Here is a 23,684-nt window from a genome sequence, read left to right as displayed (position 1 = left end):
AATAATGATCTTTAAAAAAGCATCATATGACCCCTTTAAATACTATGAAATATGTTGCGTGCCTTATTCTGTGTAAGAAGCCACATCATCTCACAGAAGGATTTATTTCAAACACTCGACTGACGTTATGAAGTGAGTTTGGAGTAAAAATATGTTATTAAATGTGGTATTTTCACATGCTTTCAGATGGAGCAGCATTTACTTCACAGAGCCGTAGTTCACTGAGAAGCTATGCAAACAGCTGTCATTATCGCAAACGATTTCTTCGATTTCAGAATCGCGCAATAAAATCGTCTGCGATTTTTTTGCGTAACTTGTCAGTGAACTACGGCTATGTGTAATTCTGCTCCATCTGAAAGCGTAATGATGATTTCCTGCTGATTACAGAATTTTTTAACAAAATGCGCATGACAATCGCATTCGATTAATCGTGCAGCCCTAATACATTTGTATTCTATATTTGATCAAATAAATGCAGTCTTGGCAAGTATGAGCCCCCCCCCAAAAAGTGCAAAATAAACATCACATGCCTTTAGAGCCGAGAGAACAGAAAGTACAGTCAGCTGGCACTTGATAAGAGAAAATCTGAATATCTTACAAGCAAAGCACACACCCAAATTCCTGCCAGTCAAAGTGATCATGAAATGTTCTCTTTCTTTATTAAATTTTTTTTTTAAATTGTTGAAGGGTTTATCCTTTGCCCTATTGTCTTATAGAGCTGATACAACATTTAAAAAAAAATTTTTTTTATATGATCCTATGAATCCAAACATGGGGGCTGCAGAATATTTAGGTGACTTCTCAGTGTAGCACGTCCTTAACAGACATGAATGATGCTTCATAATGGTGAAGTTTGTTGAGGAAGAAGATTTTCCTCCTATTTTCACCATTTTAGAGTGGTGGAGAATAAGCAAAGAAATCTTGTAGACACGGCCGGTTAAGAGCCACCCACAATATCCAACCGCAGAGCAACAACCTACAAGTTTTGTATGAGCAAGCACCAGCCACAATGACTTAAAAAAAACCTACTTACTGATATTAACATGAAATATTAAAGGTTTGGAGGAAAGGTTAATCTGCATCAGATGTGCTAACAACATCTGGCCAAATGCCAATGACATAATGCCAGTTATGACAACTATGATAAGTCCACAAAAGCTTCTTTGTTTTGAAGCTTTAGAACAAGCAGGATAGGAGATTTTCCTGAACGCCCACGCAGGGTATGCCACATCCACAGTGAAACTTCACTCTCACTGCTACAGATCATAGAACTGTCACATACTGCTTCCCTGTGCTGAAAAAGCGACCCTTCTAGAACACTGGTCATTGGGTAATGGTTCATATGCAAATACACTCAAAACACAAATGTCAAAAAACAACCACAAAAAAACAAAACAACAACACAAGCATACATTCATATTCAAGCCACAAAAAAAAATCTCCAGCTCTTATGGTGATGCAATCCTTAACCTTGAAGAAATTGTTTTTCTTCTATTTACTACTAACCCTCATGTCATTCCAAATCCCTTTGACATTTTATTCCATGGAAAACAAAGTGATTAAATCAATAAATAGAAAAAACAAAACAAAAAACAAACAAACCGGGTCTGACACAAAGCTCTAAAATAAAAATAATAAAAAGAAATATTATTTAAATAAATTATATTTTTTATGCTACAGGCTCTGTGTAGAGTTGTACAGTAAGAAAGTTATTTCCCTTAACCAGGAAATTAACGTTCTTAGAATTGACAGACAGTTGACCCTGAGAGGTCAAGTAAATATCTACAGCGGATCTAAATATTTATAATTAATTATAACTAGTTATGATTAATTATTAATATTTCCCCATGAGCTGATTCGCTACATATATGTATTATGAATTAAAAACAAATATATAATATAGATTCATGCTCTATATTTCAAGCTTTGTGTGACAAACAGACTGAATTCAAGGAAATAAATGAACATTTTACATCATTATTCACTGAAAATAACACTTAACATGCCACTAGCAGAAAGAGAATTGCAAACATAACCATTTTCAAACGGGCGTCAAACTCTCTTGATTAAAAAGACTATTACTACACTATTAATTTGCCGTTGGTTATTTTGGAAATTGACAACCCTTACCCTCATCATCTCATGGGGAGAAGGGGGAAAAAATGCAAAAACCTTTTGCATTTTACAAAAGAAAGAAATGTGAAAAATTTTGGATCAACATAAGTAAATACAGAATTGTAATTTTTGGGTTGATGATCCATGTAAATGGCCATTAAAACAACAAAGCAAAGAGTGATAGTGTGTGTCAGTGGCAGAATGAACACGTAACGTGTGCTGTACCTGCAGGGTGGGTTGTGCTGTTGACGTTCTTTCTTGCGTCCTTCTCTCATGTTGGCTGGTTCTCTCGGCTCTCTGGGTCCAGGAGGTCTTCCAGCTGGACGGGGGATGGGGGGCTTTCCTGTCTCTGTGATTGGCTTGGGTGGCTTTCCCAGCTGTTCAGGCAACGAGGGGCTGGGCATCATTTTGGGGGGTCCTTTCTCCCTGCGAGGAGGGGGCAGTGCACCAGGCTTCAATGGATGGCTGAATGAAAATATGTATTTTCATGTGCATGCAGTGAGTAAATGAGAAGACCAGTACTGACAACTATGGCTAAAAATAGACAAAATATTGAACCTCAGGCTTGTGTTGATACAGAATAGTATACTGCTATTCAAAAGTTTAAGGTTGGTAAGTTTTTGAAAGAAATTTCTGATTTATTTAATCAAAAATACAGCAATACTGTGAAATATTAATACAACTTTAAATAACTTTAATAAATATTATAATGTAATTTATTCTAGCGATGGAAAAGTCACATGGCATAAATCATTCTAATATATTGATTTGGTACTCAAGAAAAATGTTGAAAACAGTTGTGCTGCTAAAACTTTTGTGGAAACCATGACACATGATTCTTTGAGTAATAGAAAGTTCTTATGTAACACGTCTTTACTGTCACGTCTGATCAATTCAATGGTTCCTTTCTGAATAAAAGTATTAATTTCTTTCAAAAAGAAAAAAAAAACAATCTTTCGGACCCCAAACATTTGAACAGTAGTGTATAAACCAAATGTGTTTTGAGAGCATGAGTGTGTGTATTTTTACCCTTTCAATGCTGCACCAGGAGGCTGCTCAGCTTTGTTCTTATTAGTGTTTCTTTGTGCCGAGGGGGTCGGGGAGGGTGAGGAAGAGAAGGATCGTGATCTAGACAATAGAAAATAAAGTGATTAATAACAGCAAAGATTCACAGTAAAAGCAAGCCAATTATAAATGTGGTATACTGAATGTTCTGGAAGTCATTACAGCAAATTAGCATGACAAATCAAGTTTGTCGTGAACTGTGATATCTTGCCTAGAGCGGCTTCCGCTGAAAGAACTGTGCTGAGAGGAGTGACTTGAGTAGGAACTCATTGAAGATGACCGTGAATGAGATTGGGAACGGGAAGAGCCAGAACCCGTGAACGATGAGGATCGGGATGAAGACCTGGAAAAATTGAGAAATGTTTAAATAAAAGCACCACCCTTTAACTTAAAGGAACAATTCACCCAAAAATAAAAATTCATTTATTTACTCACCCTGATGTCGTTCCGAACCTGTATTTCTTCAGACTTTTTATTTCTTTTGGAACACAAAAACGTTTCAACTGATTTTGTCCATATAATGAAAGTCAATGGGGTCCAAAACAACATCTTTCTCAAAATATTGTTTTATGTTCCAGAAGAAACAATGACAAACAGGTTTGGAATGACATGAGGGTTTTTCATGAAATATCCCTTTAACTAGCAAAAAAAGTGGGCAAAGCATCCCCTTATCAAATGACACCAATGTCTGGTTCAATAGTTCCATGGCAGATATCTTACCTAGATGAATTGGAAAGGGAAACTGAAGATCCGGAGGGCCTGTGTCGTCTACGGCCACGTGGAGGGGAGCCCATGAGGCCAGGTCTTCTCCTAGGGGACTTAGACCTGCGCCAGGGGTCTTTCCATTCATCTGGCCTCTTGGGCAATGGGACCATCTCCTTCTTAGGTGGTGGCTCCATTGGCCCTCTGAAAAGAAAAACAAGAAAAAGGGGATTTAGAAAGTATGCACCTATAGCGTATATAGAACTATAGAGTTTCTTTAACTTGACAATAGGTTTGGGTATCGAAAACCGGTTCCATTTTAGAACTGGTTCCAAATTTCCAAGAACCGGGTATTCGATAAGACGCGTGCATTTCGATTCTGCTTAACGATTTGTGCGTTCGCATTTTAATGTGATTAAAAACGATTTAAGTGCAGGAACGGAAAGAACTTGCGCCCTGTTTGCGTGCAGCGCACACGAAGCGTAAGCACAGAGGTCGCGGTACGGGTTCCCGGTTTGTGTCCGTTCTCGAACCGTTCCGTGTATTTCCACTGTAGAAAAGGTTGTTCCTTTTTTTTAAAGCATAGGCAAAATTCCTCTTGCAGTGTTCTGTAGGCTGCTGATTTTTGCTCGTGTTATTCAGCTGCAACAGAATGCTTTGTAAAAAGACAGAATAAATGTTTGACATCTAAATGTTTGGCTTAATTTTTTTATATTGGATTTTTTATCCTATTGGAATCAAAACTAGGAATCGATAAGAATCGGAATCGATAAGCAGAATCGGAATCGATAAAATTCAAACGATACCCAACCCTACTTGACAAACATCTCAATGACATATTTCCTTTAAAAAAAGTTAACATTTGCAGTTCTCTTAGTGAAAGCCAAATGTTTACAATTAGCAGGTTGAATTTCCACATTCTCTGTAAAAGAAGCTGTGTCACTGAGATGGTAAAGTCTGCATAGATTTGTTGTCATCTTATCTACAGGTGCATTTCAATAAATTAGAATGTCGTGGAAAAGTTCATTTATTTCAGTAATTCAACTCAAATTGTGAAACTCGTGTATTAAATAAATTCAATGCACACAGACTGAACTAGTTTAAGTCTTTGGTTCTTTTAATTGTGATGAAACTTTTCCACGACATTCTAATTTATTGAGATGCACCTGTAGACGCAACAGCAGCACGAGTCTTCCTTAAACAAGAATATACCTGTTCATTTCCTGAAAAACAATAGAAAACCCCCAAATATATGCATGCCAACTGACATTCCAAATCACCATTAGGTAAACAATATTCGCTATGCACAATCAGCTTGTAACACTCCAAAGAGAAAGGAAAACTTGAAATCGCATCATATGACCCCTTTAAAATTAAACGACCTGCATTCCAGTGACCTTACAATGTTTACATTTTCACAGGGAGGAGCTGCTACAGTGATTAAAAAAAACATAACAAATTTGAATTATTTCTCATAAAATTACAATAAACTGTAGTGTATCATAGTAATTTTATATGGAGGCAGCAGACTAGATCCTCTTCACTGACTTTGGAAGCCATCCAACTGTTCATCAGGAAGCAAGAGCTGCCAAGAAACTTCTCATAAGTAGTGTCAAATGTCTCTTCATTTGCATCACTTCATAGGCCTGTATTATGCAAGTTTTTGTACCCAAAAGTATGCATGACTTTCCCACAAAGAAGAACTTGCATAAACCTGAAAACCTGATTCAGTCAGCCCTTGTTCAAATAAAATGTATTAGCTCTATGCTGTATTACTAAACTACTATCATTGTTGTCTTTAGCCCACTCCATTTGCTCCAGGAAATCTAGAGCTCTCAGGTCACATGTTTAGTAATTAAATAAAACAGCTGACCTTACTTTGTAATTTACCATTTCTATGGGTAGGGTAATATCGAAGCAGTTGGCTACCATTCAAACACCATACCAGAAAACACAGGTGACATCCATGAACTGGAGAAACTACCTCATATTTCCCACACAATTCCTGCTCAAAAGACAAAGTAAACAGTTGTTTTCCGGTAACGAGGTATCTAGTTTACCATCTTAAGTATGTTTATTTCCCCCAGAAGAGCCAGAGATTTCCCCTGTGCTTCAGTTCAAAGAAGAATTTAGAATCATTAATAATATTAAAAAATTACGCCTTCATATTTTTGCTTATTACTGCTTCTATAATTATCCAATGTGGATGTTCAATTTCTCTGGATATCCATGGCTTCAGTTGTGCAAAATCAGACTCCGTTTGAAAAGTTCTTTATTGAATTCCAGCCCATAAAATGTAGTAAGCAGACCTTGGTGGTCACATCGCCTGACCAGCTGGGCCTCCAGTAGTCCCATATGAAAGTTTAATTTCTCTGGAGATTCCTACTATATTTTCACCAAAGCCATTTGGGCAAAAGTTCAAGTTTGGGAGTTTTTGAAAAAGTTGCTGATTAATTCTTGGGCTAATTAAAGATCATTACATTATGCTATTAGTTAAACTAAGGGCATTCCACATCATGCATACTAAAGTATACCTTATAATGACTAACGTGATACAGCCTACCTGGAATGTCCTTCTGGGTGAGATCAGAGAGTAAACAAACCTGAGGCAAGTATTGCAGTGTACCTAAAAATAGCACAGACAACCTACGCTATTTTTAGATGTAGACTCTGAGCTCACCTTTAATTTCCTGTTTGTATGGAAAAAAAGGAAGCACATAGTTCCGTGAAGAAAAGTTTTATGCAGAGCAGTAACGTGGCAAAAACCCAAATAAAAAAAAAATCCAATTAAGTACTTACAAATAACAAAAAATGGGAGACAAACATTTTTTAACAGTTCAAAGTATTTTACCAGATGTATTAGTCATACTTGAAAATCCTGTTTGGCTCATAAACGAGTTAAATTAGATTACAAAAAAGTGATCTTGCAATTTGTTAAAATCACTGCACATGTACACTACTGTTAAAAAATTTGAGGCCGGTTAGATTTTTGCACCAAGGCTGAATTTATTTGATCAAACACACAGAAAAAAAGCAATATTTTGAAATATTATAAAAATTTTAAATAACTATTAAAGTGTAATTTATTCCTGTGATGGAACCCTGTGTCACACGATCCTTCAGAAATCATTTTAATATGCTGATCTGGTGCCCAATAAACATTTATTATTATTATTATTATCAAAGTTGAAAACACTTGTGCTGCTTAATATTTTTCTGGAAATCGTGATGCATTGCTTCCCACAGGTTTGAAATATACTTGCGGTGGTAGCTGGGTGGAAAAACCTTATACCCACAGCTAAAAAATGGTCTACTACATGTGACAAACTGTTACATTTAATTACATTCTTCAGATAAGAGATAAAATATGAATTCTTATAACTGTCTAAAATATATTATATAAAGGTCATTAAGTACACATTGTCATAACTCATCAACTCGACTTTAAATGTGCGCTATTCACTGATTGAGAATCACTTTGAAGCAGTCTGAAGCCTTGTTACACTGCAGCGCTCTTTTTTTTATTTTTATGAAATCATAGCCTTTTGAAGTTTAATAATCAATAGGCTGTATCGCGATTTATGTTTTTCTTAAAATGATCATTAAGACGTTTGTTTTATCATTTCATGCACTGAAGACTTTTTATGACATTAAATTTAAGAAAACTCACCCGGAGGGATTTTGCTTTATTCACACGTGCTGCTAAATATATTTTACAGTTCGCACACATCTATTTTTAGTCACAAATGCGAATGAAGCACCCGCACTGTCGGGTCGAGCCCTGTCTTTTATGTGAAATATCCACGTGGGAACTTTTACACTAGTTAATCGATCGCAGATGGTTTCATTATGTCGGGCGGATAAAAAAAAAAAAAAGTATAAGAGGATAAAAATAGGCAGATAAAAAAAGTAAGAGGATAAAAATAATAAAAGCAAAAATGTTTCTCCAAATATACTTGGGCGGCCGTTAATATACCCGAGCGGCCCGCCAGAAAAGTGTAGGTGTGGGAAACACCATGGTACTGAATAGAAAGTTCAACAGAAGAGCATTTATTAGAATCAGAAATCTTTTGTAACATTTTAAATGTATTTACTGTCAAATTTGATCAATTTAATGCGGAGTAAAAGTATGACTTTATTTCCAAAAAAAAACAAAAAAAACATACTGGCCCCAAACTACTGAACAGTAGAGTAACTTCTCTCATTTTAAACCACATTATTCATTTATTAACTCTACACATGCTTAAACATAGCATTTTGTCAATGCAGGAGAACAATAACAGCTCCAAAATGTTTACAGACTCATAAAGATTTACATATTTCATCAGCGCTCCACAGGGCACGTGCCAAACGGCCTGGGTGTGTTTATCTCATCAAAACCAGCATGCTGTCAACAGGAAGACACTTGACTTTTAACCTTGTTAATGTGATGGGATTGTCCTTGCTGTCACTTTTCACACTGCGAGTATACTAGATATCAATGTAGCACTAAATAATTAAGTTCCTAAGAAGAGCTCCAGGTCATAAACCACAGTTAACAGAGGTTAGGAGCTGTGTCATCTGACTACAGGTCTTATGAGTTACTTATGAGTTAAGATTGCAAAATGTGTGTACACTACACTGCAAAAATATCTTTAAAAATTACAACCTTGCATCATTTTGACTGATACAGAATGATTCCTGCATCACTGAATAGTTATTCATTCATTTATTCATATAAATCTATAAGCTTCAAATAAGTTTAGACTTCATCATGAATGCAAGAGTGACATTGATTACAGGAAAGTACACAGATGCAGAAACGTTTATAATAAGAAAATAATAAATGCAACATTTGTTGCTCTTATGTCTAAAAATAATATTAAAAATGATATCCGGAAAACATATTTCAATGAATTGCTTCATGCTTGCAGAAAAATTCAACCATCTCTATCTGTAATCATGACATCTGATCTCTGCAGAGAATATCGGAAAACAAGATAAAAGACGGTTTTAGACTGAAGTCATTGCATTGTCTTCCTTATCACGGGAACCGGCATGCTCTAAAACAGGGTGTAACTCAACTCCTGGAAGACATTCAGCCGATGATGTAACTTTCAGCCACACCTCCATGAGCAGGTTATAATTGTGTGCTGGGCTAAAATCAGACTCACACAGGAAGAATGCCTTAAAGAAAAACAGCCTGTAACAACGCAGCTTGGAAGAACTCACAGGCTTACGTAAAGAAATAAATAAAAACTAATGTGTTTGAAAAGTCTCTGATGCTGAACAAGACTGCAAATTATTTGATTGAAAACACTGTAAAAAAAAAAAAAATAGCATTGTGTAATATTAAAAATTTAAAAAAATAAATGTTCTATTTTAAAACATTTTAAAATTAAAATGTATTCCTGTGGTGGAAAAGCTGAATTTACAGCAGGCATTACTCCAGTTTTCAATGGCATATTTTCCTTCAGAAATCAATTAAATTTTAAAGGACAACATTTTCGGCACAAATAAATGGTTCCTAATAAAACCAGGAACATACATTAAGAATGTAAACAGAATATTTTGGAATAATAAAAATACATGTATTAAAATATATTTTAACAGTGAACTAACTGCATTAACAAGTTCAGCTGTTTCTATATAGACAAACTCTTTCGGACATGACTCTTGTTTACAAAGAACAAACCGGAATCAAAATACCTGCCATTTCATCACTTCATCCCTTTTCTAAATGTATCACCTGTGTGACGTAAAATTATGAAACCTACAATGCCAACAGAAATACTGACGCTAAAGCATAATTCCAGTATTGTAAAAGCCGCCTGCCATAAACAGGCAAAAAATAAACAGGGTTCTACCTATAACCTGTTTTGTGGCATACCTAACTATTGTGCTATACTGTGCTATTTATTCTTGGCTTGGCATAGTTCCAGTTCTATGTCTAAACATCTAAGTACACAAAACGTGATAATGAAACACAGCGTACAGTACACAGTGGTGAAAACCACAGAACAACCGCTAGGTCAGCAAACACACTCAGGGCACGACATCTAATGGTTCAATTAATGTTTCAAAATGCCCTGACATTATAATGAAGTCTGGAATATCACAGGCAGCCGAATAATACAAATTAAGTAGAAGCATAACAAAAGACCAATACATTACAATAAAAGGGGCGACACAGAGGAATATACCAGACATAGACACAATGGAAAAGAGAACCAGGATCAATTCCTCTTCTGGCCTCTCCACATCTTTGGACAATCCTGATTCCATAAAAATACATTTCCATTTAAACCGAAAAAAAAAACTTCAACAAATGCATACTTCACAATAAACCTATCATAAATTATGACTGGCAATTTAAACATTTTTGGGTTTAAATTTTATTTTGGGTATCGTTTTTTTTTTTTTTCGATACCAGTGCCAAATCGATACTTTTAAAACGGTTCCGGTGCCTAAACAGTGTCTGAACCGATACTCATTAAAAACTAAATAAATAAATCAATAAAAATTCCCCCAAAAATGATGGATTGTCCATTAGCACTATAAACACATGATGTCGGTTTCATTCATACTGGACGCCAGAGGGCGCCCTCGCACAGAAAAGCCACATATTTAGTCACAGAAGTAGCGGATCCTGACCCTCCAGGAAATGCCTTATATGGACAAAGGCATTGCTATTATAGCTGTAACTGAGTAAACAGAACATATAAACGTTTTGAATGATAAAACAAAGACAATAAACACTCGACTGCGACAATATAGTTTATCTGTCTTATTCAAGCCATCTCTGGTATTTTCATAATAATTAAGTATATTTATAATCCATTGCTAATCGATGTATTCTTTTTAAAGTAGCCTATGGAACATATTGTCTGCCTCATTCTGTGACAACTGACAAGAAGCCACATCTAGACTTGTGCCGGTATTTGGTGATGCGATATATCACGGTAATGAATATGCACGATATTGTTATCGTGGGCACTTCTAAATACCGTGAATAATTATATATTACAAATTACTCCGAATTTTGAATGCATTTTAAGAATACTTTTCCCATCAACTGGTCAAAATGCACAACACCGCTGTATGCTGCGATATGCCTCGTCATATTTTCTGCATTTAGCTTTTAAATGGCCAGCACCTGCCTGGGTCTGTGCGACTTCATCTATGGCTTTTCTCTTCGCTTTCACAAACCGATCCATCTCCCATTCTAAGTTACGTCCTTTGGCTGTTTACTGTTTTATTTCTTTTCTTTTTCTGCTGATGGCCCGCGCTCGACTTGAAGCAGCGCTGCTTAGACCGATGGGTGTGTGTCATCAAAGTACTGCGAGAGCTATAAGAGAGCGCGGACGTCTCCTTATGCTTTCTCTCGCCTTACTTTGATGTCATACACCGATCGATCTTCAAGTCGAACACCCCTCTTTACGTGACCGTGTAATCGCAGCCTCTGCGATTGAAAAATCGCGTTATTTCATTTCGCGATATTATCGCAAATGCAATTAATCGTTCAGCCCTAGTTCTGATTCGGTTCTAGTACATAGCGGTTACATAGGTACCGGTGCCATATTGGTACCGGGTTTCGGTACCCAACCCTAGTTATAAAACTGTAGATTATAAACTGTAGGCTTTTGTTCAGTGACATGAGAATAAACAGTATATTAACTTCTAAAGCCACATTTTGTAATGTATTTTGAATGGTTTCTTCAGCCAAAATAATGTAATTTGGGGGGTTTCTCAGCAGATATTTATATAGAATTACATGTGATTTATTTAATGAATTAATATTTCATTAAATAAAACTAATTTAAAAAAAAATCATTTAAAATGATAAAATAAAGATTAAAATTTATGTTAAATCCACATATATTTATATAATTTCTATAGTATCAGTTAGGACTTTAAAGGGTTGCGATATAAAATGTCTATTGATAGAGATTCTACTATATTGTGTATAATCACGAGATGTAAATATAAATGCACACCATAGTACTAAGTTATTCACAATCACACGTTGAAGAAACATGCATTAATGAGAAAATTAAGTGTAGAACGTGCTTGATGTTGCCATAAAACAGAAGTTGCTATAATCTTTTCTTTCCTATTGTGACGTATATCTGAGTGACTTGATTTTGTCCATCGGCAACTGATTGGATCTTTGCCATATGCTATTGTTGTGATCTCAAGCGAGTGACAGTCAGAGAAGAGATGTTGTTGCAAGTTATTTTGATAAAAATATTATGAGGGCACATCAGTTAAAAAAAATAAATAATCATGTGCACAGATAAATTATTTACAATAAATACTGCAATATTCTAGCAAAAAAAAAAAAGTCATTTTTTATTTCAGGGTGACTTTTAAAAGAAATTTTGAAATCTTTAGTAGCTTTAATAAGGATCAATGTAAATTTAATTTATACGGTGAAGGCTAAGCAGTGTTTTAATTTTACATTTGATTATTCAGTTTCGGTTGTATTTTTTCTCTGCAGACACACCTACCTGAAAATACTTATATATATATATATATATTGTGAAAAACATTTACTTATATCGTGAACTAAGGGCTTGGTCATATCAGTATCAGTTCAAGTTGAGTATCAGTCAAATGCAGTATTTAGGTAGTTTCAGTGACTGCCAAAGCTATGAAATGCCGTTGCATTTCCATTATTGCTATTTCAAATGTCAATTTCCTTAAACGAATCAAACTGAATCTTACACTTGCCTTGACACATTCAGGTAAAGCCTGAAACGGTGATCATGCACACCTTTCAACGTCACACGGAGTTGTTTGCGAGCAAACAGTGTCAATCTAAGCTCACATTCCTGTGTTCACCACGCCTGGGAAATGGTTCAAACTGTGATCATCCAGATTTAATGATTTCCTTCCTTCATCACTTTGCCAGGCCGAAAAATTCCCTCATTTCATGATCACGTGCTTGCTACTATAATCAGTGTTCACAATCATTAACGTCATTACAAGAGGTAGCAAATGGATCAAACTTTCACCCGTGATGTAGTAATACAAAGCTAATATAGTAATTCCAAAATCATGCAACATTTGCTAGCTTCAGAGGCTTTATTTCCACACTGCATTGACAAGTTTTATGAGGATATAAAAAAAAAATCCTACCTTGACACCCTGACAATGTATGATGCATGTAGCACAATTACACACATGAAACAAAATAACTGCTAATCCATGCCACTGAGAAAAAATAAATACCTTTAAAACAGGTTTCCTGTACAATTCCTGTCTTCATCAGGTCAGACAAAGAGACCTCAAACTCTAGTTGAGCCAATTGGTTAAGCTAATAATACAGTATGTCAGGCTGCGCAAACAAACAATATACACTAACAGTCAAAAGTTTTTAAGAATTAACATTTTTAATGTTTTTGAAAGAAGTCTCTTATGCTCATCAAGGCTGCATTTATTTGATCAAACACACAATAAAAACTGTAATATTCTGAAATATTATTTCAGTTTAAAACAACTGTTTTCTATACACACACACACACGTATATATGTTTTTCCTATATTACATATACAGGTGCATCTCAATAAATTAGAATGTCGTGGAAAAGTTCATTTATTTCAGTAATTCAACTCAAATTGTGAAACTCATGTATTAAATAAATTCAATGCACACAGACTGAAGTAGTTTAAGTCTTTAGTTCTTTTAATTGTGATGATTTTGGCTCACATTTAACAAAAACCCACCAATTCACTATCTCAACAAATTAGAATACTTCATAAGACCAATAAAAAAATTTTTTTTAGTGAATTGTTGGCCTTCTGGAAAGTAAGTAAGTGCTCCAGAGTGAAGATTTAGTCGCATATGCGAGTGATTTACTCGCAATGTAGAGGGTTGGTGCTTGTAATGATTTTTGCGTCTTTCTCAGACAGCCTTAAATGTTTCCACACTGCCGTCATGTTTGCTGCATTAGCGCGCGCCTCTATTTGATCGCGTCACATCTTTGTTCGGTACAATTTATTCGGTCTTTTCACTATTTTCGGCCGAATAATTTCGGTTGCCAAACATTTGGTGCATCCCTTATATATATATATATATATATGTAATTTATTTCTGTGATGGCAAAGTTGAATTTTCAGAAATCATTTTAATATGCTGAGTTAGTGCCAAGTTATCTTCAGTTATTATTTAATGTATTTTTGCCTTTGTGAACTTAAGAGACTTCCTTCAAAAACATTAGAATAAATTTTCATTATTCCAAACCTTTGACCGGTAGTAAGAATAAAACCAGACACATATCGGATACAACACACAATCACACCACAATACACAATCTTCCAGCCTAGGGTGAAGTTATTATGTACACTGACAACAATTTGGGACCAATATAATGTAATTTAATAAAACATTAAATTGGATCTGAATGGTGCTAAGGTAGTGTTATCGCACATAAGCAGACAGGCCTTATTTTCTACACAAATAATGCTGTATAGAGTATCCAGCACTCTCAATGAAACACAAAGCACTTTACTAACCAAATCAGATGTGCTCAGGGGAACTGAAACTCCATGTTTATAGATCAGTCACAAGGGCAGAAAGTATGATCGTGCAAGTTTCAAGCTGAGATAATTGTTCACACTAAATGGGCTGTATGATATATAGTTTAGAAATTTGAGATGCAACAGTGTTCTTTGAAGTCAAACAAATCAAGTAGGCGTGAATCTCTCCCTACACTGCCTGGTAAATGACTCTGTACAAGTATCATGGGACATATTCACATGCATGTCACAGTCTCCCATTGTGGAATTCTGAGAACACAAGTGAGCCGGAAATGTGTCCATGTTGTGTGGGATTTTGGCTTAATTAATGAAATGTGAATCTCTTTTTTTTATCTAGGAAAAATGAGAGCCGACATGACAGAGGGTCAAAAGAGCAGCACTGGTGTGGCTATGAGATACAATCCCTCCTGGAAATTTCCCATAAAGTGACCATAATCAAATATGCAATCTGAGTCTCTGGTTATGCAATTGAATACAGCAATGAAGAAATTACTGTGAAGGGAAATAAAACCAACAGGAGACCAGTGCTTCCCGCACACAGACTTTACCTGGGTGGGCCGTCCAAGTATATTAACGACCGCCCAAGTATGAATGAATGAATGAAGCATTTGTATTTGGTAACATGTTTGCTTTTCATTATTTTTATCCTCTTATACTTTATCTGCCCAAGATGATGAAACCATCCGCAATCAATTTAGAGGTTCACATGTTGCGTCAAAAAATGCATGGAAAACACAGTCCGTGCCACTTTCTCCTCTTTTGAAAAAAACTATTTCCTACAGATTTTTCTGTAACCAGCAGATGGGAGAATTCTGCCCCTAACACCTAGATCAATATCCAGAAACAACTTAAATATTTAATTTTGATCATCATAAAAGTTTTTATTTTTTTTCAATATTTCAAAAGCATGCTAATGATTTAGTTGAGGAATTGTTTGTGGTTAATGGATAAAAAGTACTTCATATCCCCCTAAACACAGCATAATCCGTATCTAAATTAATTTAAATAAATAAAAATATTGTTAAAAGTCTCTGAAGTTCTCTGAGAGCTTAAAGATCCCCTGAAATGCTTAGAAACACGCAGCGTTACTCTATGTGTTGACATCATTTTAGCTGAAACAGGAAGACAGGGCGAGACATATAAAGCAGCCCCACCCCTTTTTAAAATAGCCAATAGCGTTAGTTTATATCACAGCTTGGGCTAGAGCCATTCAGAGCCGTTGAGCTCTGTAAAGCCGCATTTGACAGGGTATGCCAGCCACAATCTCATCCATATTGCTATAAAATATAGCATTCTGTGTAGAATTCAAATAGCTCCGATACATTTTGTGGTCTGCGCCGACTGGCGCATGTGATCCGCTCCGTGCGATCGTGTCTCTGGACCGGAGCGGAGTGTGTGTGCGGTGGTTAGCGTGACAAAGCGCGAAACCAGACTTCTTTTTTTCCTCAATGGAAAACCAGACTTCTTTTTTTCTTCAATGGAAAGCATATTTACACTGTTTGACTCGTTCCCTGTCCCCTATATAGTGCACTACGTGCCATTCACTGTACAGAAAATACTAATTCGGTGGACAAGTGACCGATTTCAGCCGCTGCATCAGCGTCTATTTTATAGTGTAGGGGGCGGGCGCTTCGGATTCTAGAGAGCATTTGATTGGACAGAAAGTTTGATGAGAAGCTGAAGTACGATGTGATGTCAAAAAAATCGTGACGATTTTGGAAGTGACGGAAGTGACGAACTGCAAGCTTTGAATGCTTATATCTTCAAAATGCGAATTATGTCACTGTTTTGGAGCACACTGCCTTATAGATTATTAAGACTAACATATTGATACTAACACCCAAAAAACTTTAATTTTGATTTCATGGGGACTTTAAACGTAACAGCTATAATAGATACAGCAACTACAAAGAAGAACGTTGTGCTAGTGTCTTCACTTTGAATGGGTGAAAACAAAAAAAATATTAAAAGTATTATTTTATCTACATTTTACCCACTAAATTGAAGTTTCAGTTACACTTTTTAAAAGATGGATTTTCAGTACCAGAAATTAAGATTTGGCATACTCATATTAAGCATTATTTAGAAAAAATGATATGAAAAGAAACTTCTCACTTAGACAGAAAAGAGCCAATAAGAACAGCATGCAAAACAAAAGCTGCTGTTTGTGTCAATTAAGTCTGAACTTGATCCTATCACAACGACAGACCAGCATGCAACAAAGGGGAATTTAAATCACTGAATTTAAAATGCAGCCGGCTCAGTGAATGATTGCACAGACAACACCAAAGAAAAGAGTGGAAATGCATGTAGATTTTGTGGTCAGAATTCCCATCCCAAACTAAGTACCAATTGAACATGAACTTTACAAACGGCACACGCTTCGAGTCGCAGCAGACTTTAAATGAAAATGACTTTACAGACTAAAAACCTGTACACCCCTAAGGTTGCATAGCAGCCGGGCAACCAAATTGAAAATGGATTTCGACACATTTGTGATTTTAGTACGCAATACGCATCAGATGGTCTGTGACCTCTTAGCATCCCACCTAACACTGAGTCTAGTGTCAAGTAGAAAGTTTAAACTCACCTGGGTGGCATGTTCGTGGGTGAACGTGGTTTGAGTGGCTTCTCCTTCTCATCCTTTTTCTCCCGTGGCTCTCTGGGAGGCCGCTCTCTAGGCCGTCCCTCTTTTTCGTCCCGTTTCAGACGATCCCTCTCCCATTCCTCCTTTCTGCGCCGGCTCTCCTTCTCCCGTTCCCGCTCTCTCTCCCTTTCTCGCTCTCTCTGTCTGCGCTCCCGCTCACGGTGGTCTCTCTCACGCTCCCGTTCCCTCTCACGGTGGCGCTCGCGTGGATCTCGTTCCCGCTCTCGGTCCTGATGCAAACAAAAAACAAATCCCAGTTGTTTAGTAGTGCAAATACAGGTACATGTCTCTCAGGAACACTTGATTCTGATCAAATGCAGCACTGAACACTCAACGTTTTTGTATGATAAACATACTTTGTCAACTTTATTGTCTGTTATTTAAATGACCCGGCATCAGTAACTTAAAGCACTTTGGAAGAAATAATAGTAAAAAAGAAAGTAAAACAGCTGAATGCTGCATTAGTATGTACTCACAGGGTAGTATGGCAGTGGGGTCTCTGTGTACTGCACTCGGAAATTCTCATACTGGCCTCCTCGCCAAAAAGCTTCCATCTCATAATCATAGTATGGGTCGCCATACGGATCACTACCACAGAAATGGTTATAAATGTACAGTTGGGAAAAGTGATAAACTGTGGTTTAAATAAATAATGAGAGCACAAATGAACATGTAGTGGGTTACACTGTGTATTTTAGGGGGGTTCATTCATTTATGATACTCACGCATAACCTGGATCTCTGAACTCAATATCACTGCAATGCAGAAAGAGAAAAGGGCAAAAACATTACAGTATGGGTCAGAGCTTATGTCCATGAGCTTTTTTTTAAATCAACAAGAATAATTTACCTTAAAATTGACATTAATTAATAAAATTTACATGAATTAATTTTTCTATTTTAAATGGTCCTTCGGTGTGACAAATGATTTTTTTTCAAGAACAGAAATTCCACATAGTCAAAAATATAACTAGGTCATGGAAACTAATATGCATAAGAATTATCAAAATGCTATTAACAATAGTTTTAGATGGATGACAATTACCTTTAAGTATGTAAACTAGCCACAACCACATTTGAACTTCATCAGAAACAAAGACAACAAATTGAATAGATCACACTCTGATTAAGTTTCTGATAAGTCATTGTTTCGTACCCAGCATCTCTGATCTCTCTGGTTATACGATAGCCGCGTTCCCTGAAGAAGTCATTTTCTTTGTCAAAGTCTCGATCATCTTCACCTATGGTTACGGTGAAACGTTTTTCCTCAAAATCTGGTTCCTGCTCTTTACGAATGGTGGCTTTCTTCAAAACCTAAGGGAATGTTTTTTGAGAACAAGCTAGATCAAGGCTCTCAGTTATTAAATTCAACTGGCAACTTTGTCTAACAAATCCTCCCCACAGTAATGAAAGCATCGTATTTTTTAGCATAGTAAGAGTATCAAAATACATATATCATGTTATCTCAGTTTTACAAAGTTGACACTTTTGTGATTACAAAACCACTGCAGAACACACTACAGACTCATTTGAATAGACGAGTTCCCCTCAAAAAACCCATAGACAATATAACATTACCTAGAAATGAAACTTTTTAAATTGTGGACTCAAAACAATTCTAAAACGTATGGTGGTGATATCTGTACCTCTTTGGCATGTCTAAGGCCTCTTTCCCAGGCGCTCTCCACCGGAGGATCTAGAGGAGGTGGAGGGGGAGGCAACTCTTCTACGGCAGGGGCTCCCTGGAAGAAAACAAGATTCAAATGTTGAATTGAAATTTAAACCTCATTTTAATTAAGGAAGAAACAAAATAGTAGAAAATTAATTACAAAGGGTGCATACCCAGGGGTTGGCAGGCATGAGGGGGTGAGGGCCTCCTCCTCCAGGAGGTGCTCCGTTAGGAGAGAAGGGATCTGGCTTGGAGATGAGGGAGTAGTTGCCTTTATCATTGACTCCTGGATGGATGAACCTACAGATCATGCCCCATGTGCAGTTACCTGTCAGAGACCACACAGAAGCCATTGCGATATTTAAAAATATATTGAGAGTTTTAAAATGTTCAAATAATGACATCAAAGCATCAACATCAAAGCCACCCACTGTTTTGAGTATGTGCTCTGAAGACAAATTTGCTCATAGGAAATATACTGCACTGAATTTAACTCCCCCTACTGTTGAAATGTAGGCAGATGTTGAACAACAAACTAAATGCAAATGTCACACTTTTCAAATTGGAATAATTTTCCTTGATGATAACACACTGTCGATTATCACCTTGGGCTACATAAAAATACCATTTTAAAAGTAGAAAAGATGTATCAGCAGATTTAATCCATTCAGGAAATCACATGAATGAAGAACTACCTTTCATGAAAAACCTGCAGATGGGTCGGGGTCTGATCTTCCTGTCCATGGGGTCCTTCACCTCCCCCTCTTCAAGATCATCATCCTAAAAAAATAACAGAAAAACTGACTATAGCACTTATTAATGACTGGTTATTTAAGTTTTTTATTCTAAACCAAAGGTAGGTGATTTACTGTTTAAAAGTTTAGGGTAAGTAAGATTTATTTTGCAAGGATACATTAAATTGCTTATAAGTAAGTGACAGTAAATACTTTTGCAATGTAAAAAAAAAATCGATTTCAAATATATGCCGATCTTTTGAACTTTCCATTTATCAAAAAAATCTGGAAAATATGTATCATGGTTTCCACAAAAAATATTACGCAGCCCATCTGTTTTCAACATTGTAAATAAGAAAATACTACTTGAGCAACAAATCATCATATTAAAATGATTTCTGAAGGATCGCGTGACAATGAAAACTACATTCTAAAATGTATTGAAATAAAACTGTTATTTTAATAATATTTCCCAATTTTACTGTTTTCGTTGTAATGTTAATTAAATAAATGCAGCCTTGGTGAGAATAACAGACTTTTTTCAAGAACATTAAAAAATCTTGCTGACCCCAAACTTTTGAATAGTAATTCTATATTTTATTTACATATTATTAAAATGAGTAAATTAGGTGATCACTTCAAATTTAAAGTTAAAATACTTTCTGATTTAGCAGCATTGTGTCATTTCTTTTCCATTCTAGAAAAATGTAAAGATACTGCATTCAATTGCTCCCTCTACTGTTGTGACCTGGTCATTCAAAAACAAAATTCTATGTGTCATGCAAAAACAAACTTATTCTTGGGTTCCATAAAAATGAAAAACTATGACTATAAAGTTAAAAGGCAATGGGTTTTAGCAGCGAAAAACCAATATGAAAAAAACTGTCATAACTTGCTCTGCAGTGGCGAACTGAGATCGAACAGCTCCAATTTTCATATGCCAATCACAAATGATTTCAACATACTTACATCTATCTCTCCCTCATCAATCTCTCCATCATCTTCCTCTTTCTTTTTATCACGGAATGAATCTCTCCTGCCTCCTTCCCTTGAGTCCACAGATTTTCTCAGTGGTGTGTCTTTGTTATCTGGGGGCAGAATTGGTTTTCTTTCCTTTTTCTTCCGTCTTTTCTCCTCCTCTTCATCATCCTCTTCCTCATCTTCTCCATCCTCCCTGGCGGGACCCTTCTCAGCCTCGTCCTCCTCAGGTGCAGCAGCACTCGGCTCTTCTGGAACCTCCTCGTCATAATCCAGCTCATGTTCATCCAGATCTCTGGACACGGAAGATTCGTCCTTCAAATCACTCACTACCATCGCCGCCCGCCTCCGTCGTCTTCTCTCTTCTTCCTCATCATCCTCTTCCTCAAGCTCAGCACGGCCGAGGCCAGACTTGGTGGTTGCCTCATCCTCCTCGTCTCGCTCCTCTTCTGCTGGGGTGAAAGGTCGCTCGTGTTCTGGCCCTGGCGAGTCAGGATCAGGTGATCTCGGCGTCTCAAGGATCTCCTCTTCAGGAGACTGGCTAGCATTCTGTCTGCTTCCTCGGACCGTCAAACCGAGGTCTTGTTGGTGGAAATCTTCTCTCTCCTCCCTGCTCATCTTGTAGTCTTCCAGGTCTGACACCTCCTCAGGATCTTCTCCTCCAGCTGCTACCCTGTCTCCATCCTCAAAGTCTGAGTCTCCTCCACCCTCCTGTACTTCATTTTCATCATCATTCAAAAGCTCACTGTCCGAAACTCCCTTGTCTACTTCTGCTGGGGACTCGGGCGACTCCAGCAGCTCGTTTTCGGAGAGACCCTTCTCCTCCTCCTCAGGAGATTGTGGGGACTGGGTGGGGCTCTCTGGCGTATCCATCAGCAAGAACTCTGAAGCAGACATTCAATATCAGCCAAACAGTTAGTACAGAAAAAAAAGTCTAAGTTAACAGACCCTCTAAGACCCACTCCGCATAATTACAACACTTATTAAAATAAAACCTATATTTTTGTAGGTATAGGCCTACATGGGAAAAATCTAAACATAGCAAACTGAACTATCACAGCGACAGTTTTTACACAACTAGGGTCACTGCACTCCTGGAAGCCTAACACATTTATAACAAATTTAATAAATACTTATTTGCATTGTAATATTTTACTTAACATTAATGTATTATTTTTAATACAAATATATATTTATTAAAATACAGAATAACATTTATAATAACAACATATTTTTCCATTAAAATATGCCTTAAAAATTTTATTTTAAATATTGACATCCTAAAACACTGCTTACAACAAATTTAGCAAATATATATTTGGCATGTGATTTAATAAATAAATAAATAAATATATGTTTTAAAAAAAATATGCATTTACAAAAACAAAATTTATACCATATATAAAAAAAGATAAAACAACAAAAATAAAGTCAATGCTTGAACCCTCTGAGTGTTGACTTGACACTAAATATAAGACAATTGCAAATATTTACTTGTAAGTTTTTAAAAATGTTAACGTTGTTCAAATAGTAAAAATTAGATGGCGTTTGTAAAATTACAGAAAATAATCTTTACTGCGGTTGTTATCTTACATATTAAACTGACTTTCAGAACACTTATCACTTTATATTTGAATGAAAGTTATACAAAGCTAACAGTTTTTATTGTAGCAACAATAACTTTAATATCAATGTTATTTAGGTAAAATCTATACCATGATGATTTTATGTAAGGTACTTCTGCATAAACAAAGTCCATATTAAAACGAATTAATTACCCTACTAGTTCTTCCATAACAACACCTCTATATTAGCCTGCTAACGTAAAATAGCTTAACCGCATTCAAAACTTAACAAATAAACAAACTTTTCCATACCACACAAAGGCCAATCATTGAATCATCTGGAACTTGTTTACCTTCTCAGATTTAAGGCAATGGATTCATGAGAGGAAGACCGACACATGTCTTACTAGCCGCTTTATCTTTAACGGGAGAGCTCGTTGATGGCGATGCGGCTAACAGGCCCGAATCCTGCCCGCACACTACAAAACGACACCCTTTCCGACATTTTCCGAACGATCGCGCCGTTTAAACGCCGAGGCTTGTGCTTAAATAACACATACGTTACTTTCTAAGTCTAAAATCGCGAGTTACGGCGTTGCACGATGTTTCTTCGACGCACACTGGCTAAAATCTCATGCAACAATAAAAGCGCTCCCTCCTGCACAACACACGGACATCGCGTATTAAAACACATTCGGTCACCTTTCAAACCACAGAGTCTCGGGAGACAGGGTCTCAGCGTAGGGAGTCACCCGGTCTTTTTCCTTTGGGTGACTGTGTTCAAACAATGAGCGATCTGTCTGGGGTTCTTATTTTTCTCTACCGGAGAAATTCATAAACCCTGCACTACACCGTGAGAGCGGCCATTACCCAGACGTCATCAACGCGCGACCAGATGATTCCCCCCCACAAACAAGTAACAGAAAGGAAATATTATGAAATTATTATTAGGAAACAATGGAAAATAAATATATTAAATATGCGATACATAATAATATACTGAGGCATACATTCATACACACGGGAACAATATTTATATACTGAGGTCATACAGGAACACATACAATTATATAAAATGTTATTTAAATATGTTTTTCAAAAGCAATATTCACTACTTTAGGGGTAGAATATTTTGTGAATGCATCTTTAATTACAGCCTCAAATCACTCAAGACACACGCACGAATTATCGGCGAACTCTTCCAGTAGGGGGCGCTATTGTAATGAAGGGACCTACAGTTCAGAAGACTTACAGTTAATAGTGCATTTACTAGCGCTTCTGTACAAGATCAGATTATTTGCTCGTCATGTCAAATACTTCATATCAGTGCATTTTGTTTTTCATCTGGGGTTTATAGCCGTCACTGCATGAGAGCTGTTTTGGTTCCAGACTACAAGAATGATCTGGTAGGAAACGCTTTATTCTCTTACTTCTCTTGAGAAGTTATCGATGTCAGTTTCCATAATACGCTAATTTTAAGTGATTTTCTTAAATCATAACTTAATTCCTAAAAGTGTTATGTTTGAAGACGAAGGTGTATGTAGGCTATATAATATGAACTTATATTATAAGTATTTTCCAAGACAATGGTTAAAGAGCTGAGCGTTTTACAAGACTGAAATTATTATAGCTTGTTTCGTTCAAGTCTATTTTTATATATAAAGCTGCTCAGGTAGAAGATCGGTGCTA

General features: G+C 36.4%; 1 protein-coding gene across 5 annotated transcripts in view; it reads right to left on the bottom strand.

Annotated features, from left to right (window-relative positions):
* Positions 1 to 22,886, bottom strand: part of zc3h18 (zinc finger CCCH-type containing 18) — a 26,447-nt gene extending 3,561 nt beyond the window's left edge. For 3 of the 5 annotated variants that reach the window (XM_016552724.1, XM_016552726.1, XM_016552728.1), the window contains exons 1-13: positions 22,698 to 22,886; positions 20,422 to 21,314; positions 19,414 to 19,498; positions 18,892 to 19,046; positions 18,696 to 18,791; positions 18,206 to 18,363; positions 17,776 to 17,805; positions 17,527 to 17,638; positions 16,994 to 17,280; positions 3,901 to 4,086; positions 3,392 to 3,523; positions 3,145 to 3,243; positions 2,341 to 2,580 (exon numbers count right to left, since the gene is read on the bottom strand). In XM_016552724.1, the coding sequence (XP_016408210.1) occupies positions 2,341 to 2,580; positions 3,145 to 3,243; positions 3,392 to 3,523; positions 3,901 to 4,086; positions 16,994 to 17,280; positions 17,527 to 17,638; positions 17,776 to 17,805; positions 18,206 to 18,363; positions 18,696 to 18,791; positions 18,892 to 19,046; positions 19,414 to 19,498; positions 20,422 to 21,303 (2,462 nt within the window). In that variant the 5' untranslated portion in view covers positions 21,304 to 21,314; positions 22,698 to 22,886. Of the gene's footprint in view, positions 1 to 2,340; positions 2,581 to 3,144; positions 3,244 to 3,391; positions 3,524 to 3,900; positions 4,087 to 16,993; positions 17,281 to 17,526; positions 17,639 to 17,775; positions 17,806 to 18,205; positions 18,364 to 18,695; positions 18,792 to 18,891; positions 19,047 to 19,413; positions 19,499 to 20,421; positions 21,315 to 22,348; positions 22,678 to 22,697 lie in introns of those variants that run through there. The other 2 variants (XM_016552729.1, XM_016552725.1) reach the window with 2 other exon arrangements.
* Between the last annotated feature and the right edge of the window lie 798 nt (positions 22,887 to 23,684).

This window comes from Sinocyclocheilus rhinocerous, unplaced genomic scaffold (assembly GCF_001515625.1).
Source record: "Sinocyclocheilus rhinocerous isolate Xijiao unplaced genomic scaffold, SAMN03320098_v1.1 scaffold1426, whole genome shotgun sequence".
Taxonomy (NCBI): Eukaryota; Metazoa; Chordata; class Actinopteri; order Cypriniformes; family Cyprinidae; genus Sinocyclocheilus; species Sinocyclocheilus rhinocerous.
The sequence above is the reverse complement of the archived record's forward strand: the minus strand, read 5'-3'. Positions and strand labels throughout refer to the sequence as shown.